General features: G+C 34.9%; 1 protein-coding gene across 2 annotated transcripts in view; it reads right to left on the bottom strand.

Annotated features, from left to right (window-relative positions):
- Positions 1-1,845: 1,845 nt before the first annotated feature.
- LOC144972483 (annexin A6-like) overlaps positions 1,846-16,136 on the bottom strand; it is an 87,421-nt gene continuing 73,130 nt past the window's right edge. For both annotated transcript variants that reach the window (XM_078913751.1, XM_078913761.1), the window contains exons 22-24: positions 9,112-9,187; positions 5,986-6,098; positions 1,846-4,908 (exon numbers count right to left, since the gene is read on the bottom strand). In XM_078913751.1, the coding sequence (XP_078769877.1) occupies positions 4,783-4,908; positions 5,986-6,098; positions 9,112-9,187 (315 nt within the window). In that variant the 3' untranslated portion in view covers positions 1,846-4,782. The remainder of the gene's footprint in view (positions 4,909-5,985; positions 6,099-9,111; positions 9,188-16,136) is intronic.

The raw sequence follows: 16,136 nt of genomic DNA on the forward strand, positions 1-16,136 counted from the left end.
TTGACCTTCTGGTTTCAAAGTGATCGCATCTTATTTTTTAGTCTAAAGATATACTGGTCGTCATTAAAGTTCATCCATCCTCCCTCTTTTACATCCTGCTACTAAAATTATTATACCACCTTATGATTCAATATGCAACCTATTCGTTATTAGTCATCCGAAAGACTGGTCACACACACACACACACACACACACACATACACACACACACTTCCAGTGAGTGTTGAACCGGAACAGTAGAATATGTGAGGTCACGACTTCTCTGCCCTATTGTAACCCACTAACTGGTATTATGTCGAAGTGGAACAGGTGTCAAAAAGTATATTTAATGTTAAATTGATTAGAAATACGAATTACGAGGGTAGGCTGGAAAGTTTTGCTATTTTCCTTATAATTTTTAAGATATTTGACTTAGAACCTTGACATTTGGTATAATTACTTTCTAACCAACAAGCTTTGATGTGTCACAAATTTTAAGGTCTATGACGTCTCTGCGTGTCGTAATAGCTTTAGTCCTAGTAGTGATCAGCGATCTTGGTCAAAACAAAAAATGGAATTTGCTACACAAAAAAAAGATATTCGATTCAATCAGCGGGCTATTCATCATTGAAATTCATACCAGAATGAAGAGTGTTTATGGTGACGTTTGTTTTGATTATAGCACAGTTTGGCGATGGGTAAGGTTCGTGGAAGGAGGAGACCCGATCGAAACAAAACTTCAAGATCAAACGTTGCAGAAAGCCCTGAAGTGCCTTAAACGTAAGTAATCAAACTGAAGTGGAAAACATGATTCTGGCAAATCGGCGTACTTGACAAACTGGCATTGCGAAAGAAGTTGGAATTGCAAGGGAAAGGGTACACCACATCTTAACAGTGATCCTTGGATACAGGGGAAAGTGTCTGCCAGGTGAGTCCCATGAATGTTGACAAGTGACATGAAAGAACAAAATAAAACAATTTTCCCCAAACTATTGAAAAGGTATGAACACAAAGGTGATGTCTTTATTCAGCATATAGCTCAGGGGTCCACCATTATGATCCAGAGAAACGCCAATCAATGGAATATCGACACGAAAACTCTCCTTGTCCTATATGTAAAGTGTTGCTGTTGGTTAGGGACCCTTTGTAAAGCACTTTGAGCACGTTTAGTGTATATTGCGCAATATAAAAGCTCAAGTTTTGTTTTCAAGTGGAAGGAGGCAAAAATTTGAACATCAGTATGGAAAACTCTCTCTCTCTCTCTCTCTCTCTCTCTCTTTTTCTCTCTCTCTCTCTCTCTCTCTCTCTCTCTCTCTCTCTCTTATGATTACTGAAATCTAATAGTTTGATTGATTGACAAATAATAATTATGGCCGTGAGGCAAATAGAACTGAAATTAACCCTGAAATATTTGACGGCAAAGATCAATGACACTTTTTACGCGAGTCTGTTGTAATGTATTTTTGCCAGATCTAACCTTATATAATTATTGCTGAGCTCATAATCATTGCAATTTATTTATAAACTTTGAAGGCGGATTTGAACCCTTACTCAACTGTCTAGCAATTGTCGGGCTCCCAACCACCGGACCACAACGATTTGACGGAGCTTTCCAGTCTTTCGGTGATTCTATTGTATCCATATTAAAAACACACATAATTATAAAGGAAATATTAATGGATTGACTGACTTTTATACTAAAGGTTTGAGAGTTTCTGACATTATGGGTCATTTTAATCGATCTGTACGTGAAGGACGAGTTTTCTGGTCAAAATTTTTAAATACGTGTTTTTTTGTTTTAGAGTACGGCTGCATTTCTGTCACCTTATTCATTTTTTAAAAATTATAAAACAATAAAATCATGTCTTATTTTGCATCTCAATTTTTATTTAATAGTATCATGTAATATACGTTTTTCAACAATGAGAGATTTACTATGATAAATGTAAATGCTATTATGATTTAAATATAAGCTCCGCTAACATGTCTAATGAAAGCATTCATTCACAAAAGAATATGTCAGTTTATTACAATAAAATCAGAGATAAGATAAAATCCGTATATATCACAGTAACTGCCTGTAAATTATAGATTGGTTAAATGTATCCCGCAAATAACATGACAACAAATAATATGTAGTAAAATCACAACTGGCAAGGAGTAAATAATAATTTATGCTATAAATATACTTAACATCAAATAAGTTACGAATTAAGACCACCTTCTTAGAAATCTAAATTAAAAATTTGACGTATCTAATTTGATTTTTGGAATACACTGGCAGACTTACGAATTCAAAGTACAACATGTAAATTAAAGCTGTTTGACTCAATTTGCCTCAATTCCCTTGCATGGTTTCAGTTTGTTTGAGGGGGAGTCTAATATTTACTTTGTCTGGAACTCCTTTTCACTTCAAATCAATTTCAGCCATCATCAAATGGCATATCCTGTGAGTAATATTTTGCCAGTCAACAATCAATCAGTTGTATGGAATATTCAATTTATCATGTCGGAATATAAAAGCACTCCAAACTCTAAAACAAAAAGTGTATGACCGATGTGCACTTATTTTCAGATCTGATCACCTAATTCCTTATGGGCTCATTGTTGTATTGGAAATCTTTTAAAAATGAGGCAAATTATTGTCAATTACAACAATGTTAAATTAGGCCCATAAATGGGTTCGGATATCAGACCTGCATATTAGTACACGTCGCGTGGAACCAAAACAATTAGCCTATAAACGGATTGATGGTGAAGTGTTCAAAATGATAATCGATTCTTGATCTTATGAGGAACTAGTCTACTTTTAACATTTAAAAAATTAGCACACTAAAACAGCAGACGGATACTCCACTGATTTACAATTATTGTTCAACTCATGCCACTGTCTAACGTTTCTTCAATAATTAACCAGTTAACTGCCGTACTCTGGAAAGACACGTATTTAGAAATATGTCCAGAAAACTTGTCTTCAAAGATCGATTGATTTAAATGACCCTCATCATCATCATCATCATCATCATCATCACCATCATCATCGTCGTCGTCGACGACGATGGTTAAAAAACCCTCTCAAACCTGGTATTTCGCGAGGTCCCACGTTTTATTTTTTACCAAAATGAGGGTCATGTAAACCGATCAATGTTTAAAGGACGAGTTTTATGGGCACAGTTTTTAAATACGTGTCTTTCCAGATTACGATAGTTAACTGGTTAAATTTCATTACTGAAATCATCACAGAATGGATAAAGCAAGACAACTAATTTGGAAGGAGGAAACGTCAATAATATCTTGTTTCATTTTTTTTAAAAATATTATTAATACCTTTAGGTTAACGTGCACATACTCGCAGGTCTGATAACCGACCAAAAACATGGGCTTGATTTAACGTTGTTGGAATTGATAATGTTTAGTTTGCGAGTATTTCCATTACAACAATGAGTCCTTAACAATTTGCGTTATAAGACCTGCAAATAGACACATGTCGACATAAGTAATTCTGATACATCTAGAGATGTCATTTGGCAAGAAATATTGTATATTCCAATGACGCGCATAATATATTATTTTTGTTATGCTTTCAAAAACTGTAATAAATAATTTCTCCGAAGTAAATACCATCATATTTAATTATTTTAAATCCTTTTTCCCTCCAGCTAGTTGTGAATTAGCTGTTATAATACAACTTCTTGAGGGAAAAAAATATGGACGGATTTTTGTGAGCAAACACCTCGTGAACTCAGTGCAAATATTGTTGTTTGAAGCTGGTAAAAATAAAAATAATAATTATAAAATGGAATAGAAGCTTCAATTAATTTTACGAAGACAACTTGACAACTTTGACAACTAGATGGATGAGGCAAGATGAACGAGAGTTGAGAGGATGACGTTGTTTTTGACAAGTTGGAGGAAATTTTATTCAACCGGTGTAAGTTTCTGGCCAAAATTAACCCCCCAAAAATGCTTTGTCAATATTCAGCACACCAATCCGATACCCTTGAGTCCTCTCACACATTCCACTCCAGACGGTCACTACCTATCTACTTACTATATATGGAAACTTATCGATTGGCGTGGAAAACTTATAAAACTTTTCCTTTCAATACAAGATTCTAATTTCAGCGATCTATTCACTGAATTATAGATGATGAGATGCGATGCAAAGCGCTAATAATAGAATTTATGAGGAGGGGGAGGGGAGGAGGGGATCTAACTTTATGCCGCCTTCGTATTTTTGAGAATTGCAAATTCGACCACTGGATCGGACAAATGATGCCTCGTAATTTTTGAAAGGCTATCGTATGATTGTTTTCGATAATGTAAGAGTACAGGGGAGACAAATTAAATATTTATTGGTCTTCAGATTTTAAACCAGTCTTATGGATCCATGTTAATAAGGCATTCCCTTGATTTCATAATATCTTTCCAATCAAAATTGCACATCTACAAACTATTACTGCCAAATAGGATCAATAATAAATAGTCATCGAGTTAGCACTACGTGCACAAATTAGCAGGTCTGATAGCCGAACACAATTATGGCTCTCCTTTAACAATATTTAGCCTCTGTTTGAGAGTATTTCCATTACAACAATGGGCCATAATAATTTGGGTTATCAGACCTATGAATAAGTACACCTCGAATTAGCACCATTTTATTGGTTTGCTACATTGTAAAAACGAATGCAATATTTCTCACATTAATTTGATATAATCCAACCTTAATTACTGTTAAGCGTAGTTCTGAAATAAGTTATCAGTATCACATCTAAATTATAAATATCAATTTTAAAGTTGACATCAACATTTGTCAATTATTTTGAGTAGAGTATTTTTGTAATCCCCACTAGTATCGTCTTCCACAGCTTGCTTTAAAGTGGTTCCATACAGCTCTTTGTACTTGGTCTTTATGGCTGGCAGATCGATCTGAAATGGTAACGAGAAACGTTTTGATTGGCTTTTAAACAAAGCTCTAATATTCAAAGTTTTGAGACTTTTAAAACTTTTTGTCAATACATGAAATGAAAGTTTTCTGGCTAAACTTACTATCTATAGGCGGAGGCGTTTTTCTCTCAGTAAGAAGTGCTCATTTGAGTTAAATTTTTATTAACATAATTATAGCATAATATATTATAGGTTCATAGTCTTTAATAAATTGACGGTATTTGTAAAAAGTACAATTAGATTTATATGGTGCAATATCCACCAATGTGCTCAAGTCGCCTGATAAGAGGCCCTAATCAAATAAAGCCTTTGAGCATTAATGACTCTATTATAATTTTATTTCGTTAGAATAGACTACAGTTCCTAGAATTACTCTTGATTGAACTTACTTTAGAAATATTATCTTATTAGCAATGTTTATTAGCAATATTTTCATAATGATAAAGTACAAAACCAGAACACAACCTGGAGAACCAGAGTGTAAATTATCACATCTTTTTTCTACCAACTTGTTCACTTGGATGACATTATCATATCGATGCGCAACAATGATTTGATTATTTGAATTGATTTTTAAAGAAGTGTCCCAACATCAATTCCTGAGCATACAGCACAACAGACTGAAAATTGGATGAAATGGTCGCAAACATCTGGCCGTGGCGTTGTGTCTTTGAGTAAAACATTTAATCCACGTATCTTGTAAAAGTGATACACACTAATGAATGCCTAACAGACGAAACTCGGTTTAACATGTCCTGCGATGAGAATTAATAGAACATTGTGTCGCACAATTAGCGTTGTCAGTATGGGATATGCCATTTAAATATACATATTTCTTCCTTCTATGATCCTTGTATTAAATAACTGTATTAGAATTTATTTAACTATTTAAATGCCACATTCTGGAAAGACACGATTTGGTGAAAATATTTGGCCAGAAAACTCCTCCTTCAAATATTGATCGATTTAAATGATCCTCATCTTGGCAAAAATTCTCAAACCTGGGACATCGCTCGAGATCTTTGTAGAGTATGGTAGTTAATTGATATAAATTCTTACCTCTGATCTGGACACCAAAATTCGTATCAACTGTGTGTCGTTAGTTCCCATGCCCTTTACAGCGTTGTGTATACGATTGGTGTAAAACAGCACCAGATTTCTGTTGGCTTTTACTGGGGAAAAGAAAATAATAGATTTGAATGCCAGTATGATAAATCCTTTGGGAGAACGTGAAGTCTAGAATCAAATGGAATGAATCGACGTTTACATATATGCAGGTCTGACATCCGAATGCAATTATTGTCCTGGTTTAACAATGTTGTAATGGACAATATTTTTTGTCACTTTTTGAGATTTCCATTACAACAATGGGCCATAATCAATCGGGTATTCAGACTTTCAAACAAGCGCACGTCGGAATAAATAGAATCTATCAAAATTAAAAGGTGTAAAGTATTTAAAAAGAGGATTGTTGAAGAAAAACATAAGGTAAAAATCTCAAAATTGGGAAATTGAAAAATCAATCAAATGTCAATAAAATGAAAACACTGGCGTGTCATTTCGGTGTTTACATTAGGCTTTTTTCGTTCTGACATCAATGGCGTTTGCGCTCGCTTGAAAATGTTTACACTTTATACGTGGATGGTGTGTGTGTGTGTTTTTATCATAAAATTTCTAATTTCAATGTTGGTGTTTGGTGGTTTAGATTGTTTTGTATTATTATCTCCGTTATAATACAGCTTAGGTTTTCATGGACATGAGTGCATTATAATATCCATCCTATCGTTGATTTTAAATACGTGAGTCGGCGTCTTTCGATGCAAAAGTCAAAGGACCTTTTGATCTCAGCAGTTATCTGAAATTAATTTTATCAGTAGAATAAATGCCATATCTGACCGTGCCTAAAAATCCTTATAAAGTTAATTACGATTTTATCCTCCCTGTATCAAATAATATTATTATGAATGTAAAATATGGCGTGTATTCAATTGGGTTGCATAATATTGTGACCGAGAGATCGAGAGAGAGAGAGAGAGAGATAGAGAGAGAGAGGGAGAGAGAGAGAGAGAGAGAGAGAGAGAGAAAGAGAGAGAGAGAGACTATGTGAATTTGTGATGTTCAGAATTTGTAACGCCTTCTTTTCCATTTCGTATTGAGAAATTAGGGAACATGCGCCGGTGTAAGATAAAGACCTGAATAAGTGTATAATATGAAAGGTGCCCGACAAAGCAAGAAAGAAAAATACAACAAAACAATCATCACAAAAAATCAGTTTGCCTCGACTGGGGATCGAACCTCAGATCTCCTGCTTACCAGTCAGACGTGCTACCCCATGACACCATAGAGATTCCCAATTCTTGGGACAATTTAATTCCTATATTGTTTTGTGATACAAGCGAGGGTTCACAACGTAAAACGCGTACCCTTATGAAGAACTAAGATTGTCCCAACTATTGGGAGCCTCTTTGGTGCAGTGGTAACAGGTCTGACCTGTAATCAGAATCCTTAACAATGGGTTGCTGCGTTCATCATGTGATAAATCAAATTACAATACAGAATTCACAAATAAAATGTAAAACTTCGACTTTGTGCTGTTAGCTTTAACGACCACCTAATTTATTTGACGGTGTTATAATGACAATTTCGTGAGAATCCTCCGTAATGTACCTTTACGACAGGCGTGGTTTTCATTTTCAGAGAGCGAACCATGACCAAAATAGCTGTTATCGTGACCAACTGGACAAAATACTAACGTACACTGACCACACATATTTTTTCCGGATTTTTGCCAGAAAACGCTAATCTCATATATATCAAGATAGTTGCGATAACCCTCAACAAAACTTCCTTTTAAATACATGACCTGTAAAGAATCACTGTTAATATTTCGATAATATGCTGTAATTGTTTTTGTTTTTTGTTGGGTTTTTTTTGGGAGGGGGGGGGCTGTTTTGTTTTTTGTTTTTGATTATTTTTGTTTGTTTTTTTTTTTTGCTTTGTTTTTGTTTTGTTTTTGTTGTTGTGTTGTTTTGTTTTTTTGTTTTTTTGTTTTGGGGGGGAGGGGTTGTTGTTTTTTGGGGGGATTTCTTTTTTGTTTGTCTGGTTTTGGGGGGTTTGTTTGAAGTTTGTTTTTATTTTTATTTTTTTATTTTTTTTGGTTCTGTTTCTGATATTTGTTTGTTTTTGTTTTTTGTTTTTTTATTTGGTAATTCGAAAATCTTGCCAACCATTTTTTTTAATTCTGGATAATTCTATCACCCGATATTCAAGAAGGTTATTTAAATAGCTGATTGGGCATAATGATCGGTCCTTAATTTGACCTTAGCCTTTGGAATAACCATATGGCCACCCTGTTACCAGATCATTTACGCGCACCTTCAGACTTATTACCGGACCAACTGTACCGTTGATGGCTCAAAAGATTCGTCTCGATTTATTTTAATTTCAACAATACGATAGTATAAAACTTAGAATTGATGAGTGCCTGTTCATAATAGCCTTTATTTCTCCGCCAAATATAGCAAGCTCTCCACTAGTTCTTTAACGTATGTGGTCTTTGGCTTAGTATATCGAGTTACATGTTATGCCTTACCTTGACAAAATTCATTTTATCTTAGTGATCAGAGAAATTCTATTTCAAATATTAAAACAACGCAAAGGAGACTAGTTAGCTGAATTTACAACAATTTTCACGACAAACAAGTGCCTTAACTGGTTAAGGTCTGGGTCTTGACAATCTTTAGATCCGACAAAAACGAACCAAATTATGCTCATGAGATCAACCACAAACTAATTAAAGTTGTCTTTTCATAAACCATTATCCCTAGACCGCCGGGAAGACGTGTCTATTCTATCGGCTGACGATTCTAACATCAAGGTCAAACACGCATCTCAATTACTTTTACCAATTTCCTATAGCCTATGGAATCGCCTACGACTTGATGCAGCGGAATCTACATTGCAAATCGTTTCCATGTTTTAATAAAACTCTCAACAATCTTTCATCAATTTCTTTTTTTTTTTCGTTTATTTTAAAATCAAACCTTAGATTTCTCTTTAACAAAAAAGAAGTAGAAGAAGAAGAAGAAGAAGAAGAAGAAGAAGAAGGAGGAGGAGGAGGAGGAGGAGGAGGAGGAGGAGGAGGAGGAGGAGGAGAACAGCAATAGATGAAAATGAATGATTTACCTATGGCAACAAAGGCATCTTCTGCATCCCCAGAAGAAATTCTCTCTATGGCATCTGTCATCTCTTCGTCATACATCTGTAAAAAAAAAGATATTTACTGTTGAACTTTGCCAAAAAGAAGTTCTTTATTTGGCCATAAACTCTAACTTCATAGATCGATCTGATAAAATGACTCCCAAATCGCCAAAAGTCTCAACCCTCAGACTTAAAGAAAGCCATATAGATAGAATGCGCTTGGCCAAGGAGTTCACAACATTGCCATCCGGAAGTATAACGGACCAACACACAAACTATGTGTAACCATGAACGTTTATAGTCAGGTTAATACAGTTTAGTGAGAACAACTCACAAACGCGGATGGCAAAAACAATAACAAAGGCCTGAGTGACGTCATCTTCTAACTATCTATATAGGACTGACTTTTTGACAAGCTGAGGGGGAGGGGAGAGGTCATTTTACACGATCATTAGTTGAATTTCAAATTTCTGCCAAATAAAACAAACTGAGTACCCAAAGAATTATCAAGTGGACAGGTTTGGTTAATAAATGAAAATTCTAAAGCGCATTAAGCGTGGTAAAAATCTGGGGAAATGCGCTATATACATTTTTATATTTATGTTATTTATCTTAATACCTCCAACGTTACGATTTGTTGTTTTGACTATCAGTTTGTTGAACGATATTAACTAGTTAACTTCGCGAATTCCAAGGTTTGGGAGCTTTTCCCAATTAAGAGTTATTTAAATCGATCGATATTTGTAACCCTCCGCCTCGAGACGGTATTAAGTCGGATTTTTCAATTTTGGGTTTTTGGTACCCAATCATAGCTTATATTATGCTTAAAATTTGATATCAAATTTATAAAATTCTGATTATTCATTGCCCAACTATGACCGTTTGAAGTAGGGAGAGTGTAAAAACCAAGTTTTGAGAAAATCGACTTTGAAGCCAGGCATCGTTTTCACACATAATCAAATCAATGGGCAAAGGTAACTCCTCAGATTGAAAATTTGACGAGAATAATAACATTTGCAGAAACGCCAATTTTCAATTTGACTCACAGGAATTTCAGACACCACTCGGAGGAATTTCAATGCCGAAAGAGGAATTTCCGCACACACAAAAAGGGAATTGGGATTATATTTTGTACTGTGTTTACATATTGTATAGATCTAAATAGATAACTGATTACAAATATTGTGTGATATATGAACACATTGCTAAATACAACCCCAAAGTTTCCTTTCAAGTGAAGAAAAGCACCAAAACATAATGATGGTAGTGAGGATGATGTTGTGTTGGTGTTGTAGTAGTTAGTAGTAGTAGTAGTAGTGTAGTAGTATAGTAGTAGTAGTATTAGTAGTAGTAGTAGTAGTAGTATAGTAGTAGTAGTAGTAGTAGTAGTAGTAGTAGTAGTAGTAGTAGTAGTAGTAGTAGTAGTAGTATAGTAGTAAGTAGTAGTAGTAGTAGTAGTAGTAGTAGTAGTAGTAGTAGTAGTAGTAGTAGTAGTAGTAGTAGTAGTAGTATAGTAGTTAGTAGTAGTAGTAGTAGTAGTAGTAGTAGTAGTAGTAGTAGTAGTAGTAAGTTAGTAGTAGTAGTATGAGTAATAGTAGTAGTAGTGATGATGATGTCATAATGGCTGTTGTAGTAGTAGTAGTGGTAGTGATGATGATGTGGTGGTGGTGGTGGTGAATGTGGTTGTAGTAGTGGCAGTGGTTGTAGTAGTAGTGATGATGTGGTGTGTTGGTTGTAGTAGTAGTGGTAGTGATGATGTAGAGGTAGTGGTTGTAGTAGTAATGACGATGTGGTGGTGGTGGTGGTTGTAGTAGTAGTGGTAGTGATGATGATGTGGTGGTGGTGGTTGAAATAGTAGTGGCAGTGATGATGTGGTGGTGGTGGTGATTGTAGTAGTTGTGGTCGTGATGAAGATGCGGTGGTAGTGGTTGTAGTGTGTGTGTGTGTGTGTGTGTGTGAGAGAGAGAGAGAGAGAGAGAGAGAGAGAGAGGGAGAGAGAGAGAGAGAGAGAGAGAGAGAGATAGTGCTAAAAGTGCATCAAGTGATAAGAGAGCAACACGAACTTTAAAAACCAACGAGACTAAAGTTTGAGGTCAAAGTATTTGGTATTAGCTATTATTGGCAAGTGCAGCCTTGGAAATGGTGGCTCTCTGAGAGAAAGTCAACTCTTGTTTTGAATATTTCACTGATAGTTGCTTTTTTAAACTTTAAATATATATAACTCATCGTCAATACTTATGTTGAATTATTATGTTTTCATGTAGAAAAATGATTGTAGTTTATAAAACAACCAAAAACTGAAATTTGATCATTTTGACCATTTCCACTTTAAAACCGGTTTTCTTCGTTTCCCAAATCCCGACTTAAAACCGCTTCGAGGCGTAGGGTCACATTTGAAGGACACGTTTTCTGGCCAAAGTTTTAAATACGTGTTTTTTTCCAGAGTACGGCATTTCTGGTTGAAGTCGAAGGCTGATTATTGCTAGTCCTGGTTCGCTAAACAGTAGACAGCAGCTTGACAATGAAACTCATAACTTGGAGGAAATTGGAAAAGTCAAAAAAGGCAAAACAAAGAAAGACTTAAAAGATACCAGATAATAAGATGCTTTGGACGTGTGTCTTTGAGTCTGTGATTGAGTATCAGATCAGAAGACAAATTATTACAATGGATCAAAGACACCTTAACGAAAATGCTAAAGGAGACACGCTATTGGAATGGATAGAGTTGAAATGAAACGATTTAATCACGAAAGGGGAGATAGGTTTTGAGCTTTAATTGGTAAGTGTGTATAGTGAGGGAATATATAAATGAGGTTTGGTGGGGAGACAGATGGGATAGAGCAGAAAGGCAGTTTGGATGGGAACAATACTGTAGAAGTTAATGAAAATTACATTTCAATTTTTTTAATTATATGGATAGAGAGACTGATGGATAAATAGAGAGAGGTAGATGTAGAGAAATACGGAGATAGATAGATAGATATAGATAGATGATAGATAGATAGATAGATAGATAGATAGATAGATAGATAGATAGATAGATAGATTAATAGATAATGATAGATAGATAGTAGAAGATGATGAGATAGATAGATAGATAGATATAGATAGAGATAGAATAAGATAGATAGATAGATAGATAGATAGATAGAAGAAGATAGATAGATATGATAGATAGATAATGATAGATAGAATAGATAATAGATAGATATAGATAGATTAGATGATAGATAGATAGATAGATAGATAGATAGATAGATAGTAGATAGTATAGTATAGATAGATGATAGATAGATAGATAGATAGATATAGATTAGATAGTAGTAGATAAGATAGATAGATTAGATAGATAGATAAATGGAAGATAGATAATAGATAGATAGAATAGATAGAGAAGAAGTATGAATATGTTGTTTTAAGGTACGCCATCAAAGCATTAGGTTATATCAGCCATAAAAAGTTAAAATCGGAATAACAGTCTAGAATACAATTAAATCACCAAGAAAAGTAAACATAGGAACAGGATCAGATGTAGATTCCAAGAGCATACATCAACGCACTTAGTTTGAGATCACCTATAAGTCTCATCCGGACACAAGCACAAATCCAACAAAGAGGAAACACTAATGCTTACATTATACATCAAAACAATAAACAATAATAACAGATGAAAAAATTCATCCCCAAAACAATAACTATGCATTTGACTGTTTCCCTCCCTGCCAGGACTCCGGCCAGGGCCAGGACAAACCAGTAATCTCATTCCAAGACAAAGTCAGAAAGCATGTTGGGAAACAGATACAGGAAGATAGAAGACAGTAAGTACCTGCCTGCCCACTATGGGAGGTAGGGAACCCCACCCAGAGATAGATAAATAGATAGATAGATAGATAGATAGATAGATAGATAGATAGATAGATAGATAGATAGATAGAGTGAATCATGGTGTTGATTTCCATTGTCAAGTAGTTATGAGTGCAAATATTTTCATCGCGTAGGATGAAGGCTTTCCCAGCTTTGGGGACGATTGGAACACACACACACACACACACACACACACACACACACACTACCCACACTCTCAGATAGAAGAGAGAGAGAAGAAAGAGTGTGTAAGTGTGTGAGAGAGAGAGGGAGAGAGAGAGAAAGAGAGAGAGAGAGAGAGAGAGAGAGAGAGAGGAGGGGGAGAATGATACGGAAAGATATAATGAGATATAAAGACATAATAAAGATACGTCATTAAAATAATACGCGTAGTTTGCAATGGTTTTGCACTGATTGAATCCTAGCAATAACTGGTGTTTATAATATTTATATATACATATATATATAATATATATATATATATATATATATATATATATATATATATATATATATATAAATTATAAAACAAAAACCATGAAATAATAGTGCTCAACTTTAGTATAAAAGGAGCTATTTATAAACATTTGAAATATAATTAAGATAGTTTGACTTCTACAACGTTGTTATCTAGCGTTGCTCTCATCAGGAAGTGGAAGTGAAAGTAGATTGTTGTGTTTTCGTATTTTTATAGATTCGTGTTTATGGAGGTTCGTAATTACATAAAAGGTGTTTGTTTCTATGTCTGCATGAGGAAGTTAGTTCATTTCTTCTGTTGAGTGTTGCTATGTTCGGTTTAGTGATGATGAAGAATTTTTCTTCCAAGCAGAGGTTGTAAATCTTAGAAGAGGGGGAGTACGACTGTGCTCTGGAGATGATTTTCCATGTGATGCTGTGTTGTATGTTTTTTTTCTTGAGGTTCCAAATGTGTTCGCTTAGTGTAGTAGAATGTCGTTTGTGTATGTTTCTGAAGGAAGATGTATGCAAGTTGTATCTGGTTTTGAATGGACACTCGGTGAGGCCAATGTATGTTTCTTGTTTTGGTGTGTCAGGTCGTGTTACTGTGGCTTGATAAATTACGTTTTGAGTCAGGCAATTGCCGTTTAGTGGGCATGTTGTCTGGGTCCTACAGTTGCATTTTTTCTCTAGGTTGTTGCTGGGCTGATCTGATATGTATTCTATCCAAAGCCTTTTAAACTTCCAAGTCCGATGAGATCTCGGTTAATCAGTTTTACGAAACGACGGTGACAGTATAAAAAAAAATTATTGGGATTTATCGGAACAGAGATAAGACAGAAAAAGCCGATGCACATAAAACGCATTTTCAAACTTTTGGCCAGAAAACTCGTCCTTTAACAACTCCTCAAGTTTGAGAGGTTTTGCCAAGATGAGTATCATTTTAATCGATCGATATTTAAAGGACGAGTTTTCTGGTCAAATTATAAAACAAGTTTATTTTCAGAGTACGGCAATTAACTGTTAATGAAAAATATGTATCTTAATAAACACTTTTTTTTGACCAGAATAAAATTACTTTATAAAGTCTCAGTTTGAGATTTTTGACACGAAAAGTTGAGAGTTATTTTAATAATCGATGTTTGAAATGTAAGTTTTGTGAGCAAAATGAGAAAAATGATTTTTTGTCAATAAATAGATGCGATACGAGCATGAGTGGAGGATGATCCAGAAATGATGTAATATGTCCAACATTGCCTTTGGATAAACTATTAGTCACGAACAGAAAATTGAAGTCACTGCGGTTGTGAAGCTCGTGTGCTAGATTATGACCTCGTATGTAGTATTTCCTTATACTTAGCCCAAAAAAATTGAATTGTACGTATTGCTCAAGTTAATAATTATTCAGCTTTTCTGTGCGGCTATGTGGTCTAGTGGTGTGACATTCGCCTTCGGACCGGAACGTCCAGGGTTTGAGTCCAGCTCTGAGCGGCTCGTAGTTGTCCTCGGAAAAGGCCATTTATTCACATTCTTTCACTGCACTCAGGTATAAAATGAGTAGCTGGCCGTTAACAGCATTGTCTCTGTCCGAAAAATTGCAATGTCGTCTAATAATCGTTTTGGGCACGTTTTGTGGATATTGCGCTATATAAAAATGGTCAAGATTTTTCGATTTCAGTGTAAACTATAAAGCTTATTTTTGTTGAACAATTCAAATTGATAATTGACAATTGATAATATTTCTTGCCTTGACTTACCACCCAAGGACAAATAAATAACTACAATAGATCGGAGTGGAAGATTGCAACTTTTAGATTACAATCAACCTTCATTCATAACGAAACTATGATATTATGTTATATTTTCGTTCTTTTCAACTACCATTATTAAGCATGGTAGTCAATCTATTCCTGACAGAAAATCTTTTATTTATTGTCTAAAAATAGTTCATTGACAAAATGCCATGAGAAAAAAATAGTAATTGTATTCCTTCCCCATAATATCACGGGCCGACATTGCTGGGAGCAGGTTTCACATTTAATGAGTTGACAACATCCATTCAAGAGTTGTTGTTTTTTATAAAATTTAATCACATCTCAAGGCTGTTTTGGAGTATCATACTTTTTCAAGTTGGTTTTGTTTGTTCTAGAAAAAGAAATACTGAACAAGTAATAACCTTCCTCCCTCTGTGTCCTTGAATGTACTCGTAATATTTTTTATCAATTTGTTACAGAGGTAAGAACGCTGTGCTTGGTTTTAAGCCAAGAAAGGAGAAATTAGAGGGACATTTACGACTGAGTCAGGTTTTAACCCTCTCCTTACCAACTATAAGACAATCGTCACATTCGTTGCGGTAAAACCAACATTTTTCTTATTCAAATATCTTTTGTACATCATAAAATTTAAAGAAAATAAACAGTGCGTTGTAGAGCATATTTTGCTGAAGAAATTATGCATAGGAAGAACTTTACTGCTTTTTTTTTTTTGAGTGATAAAGAATATTTTTGTGTTAGTTGGGCGTGAAGTTTTGGAGACAATCCTGAAAAAGGCTGGTAATGAGAGAGAGAGAGAGAGAGAGAGAGAGAGAGAGAGACTCTCTCTTTCTCTCCCTCTCTCTCTCTCTCTCTCTCTCTTACTTTCTTTCTTTTTCTTTCTTTCTCTCTCTCTCTCACACACACACAAACAGACAC

This window comes from Berghia stephanieae, chromosome 1 (assembly GCF_034508935.2).
Source record: "Berghia stephanieae isolate SIO BIC M18660-M18661 chromosome 1, UCSD_Bste_1.3, whole genome shotgun sequence".
NCBI classification, from domain to species: domain Eukaryota; kingdom Metazoa; phylum Mollusca; class Gastropoda; order Nudibranchia; family Aeolidiidae; genus Berghia; species Berghia stephanieae.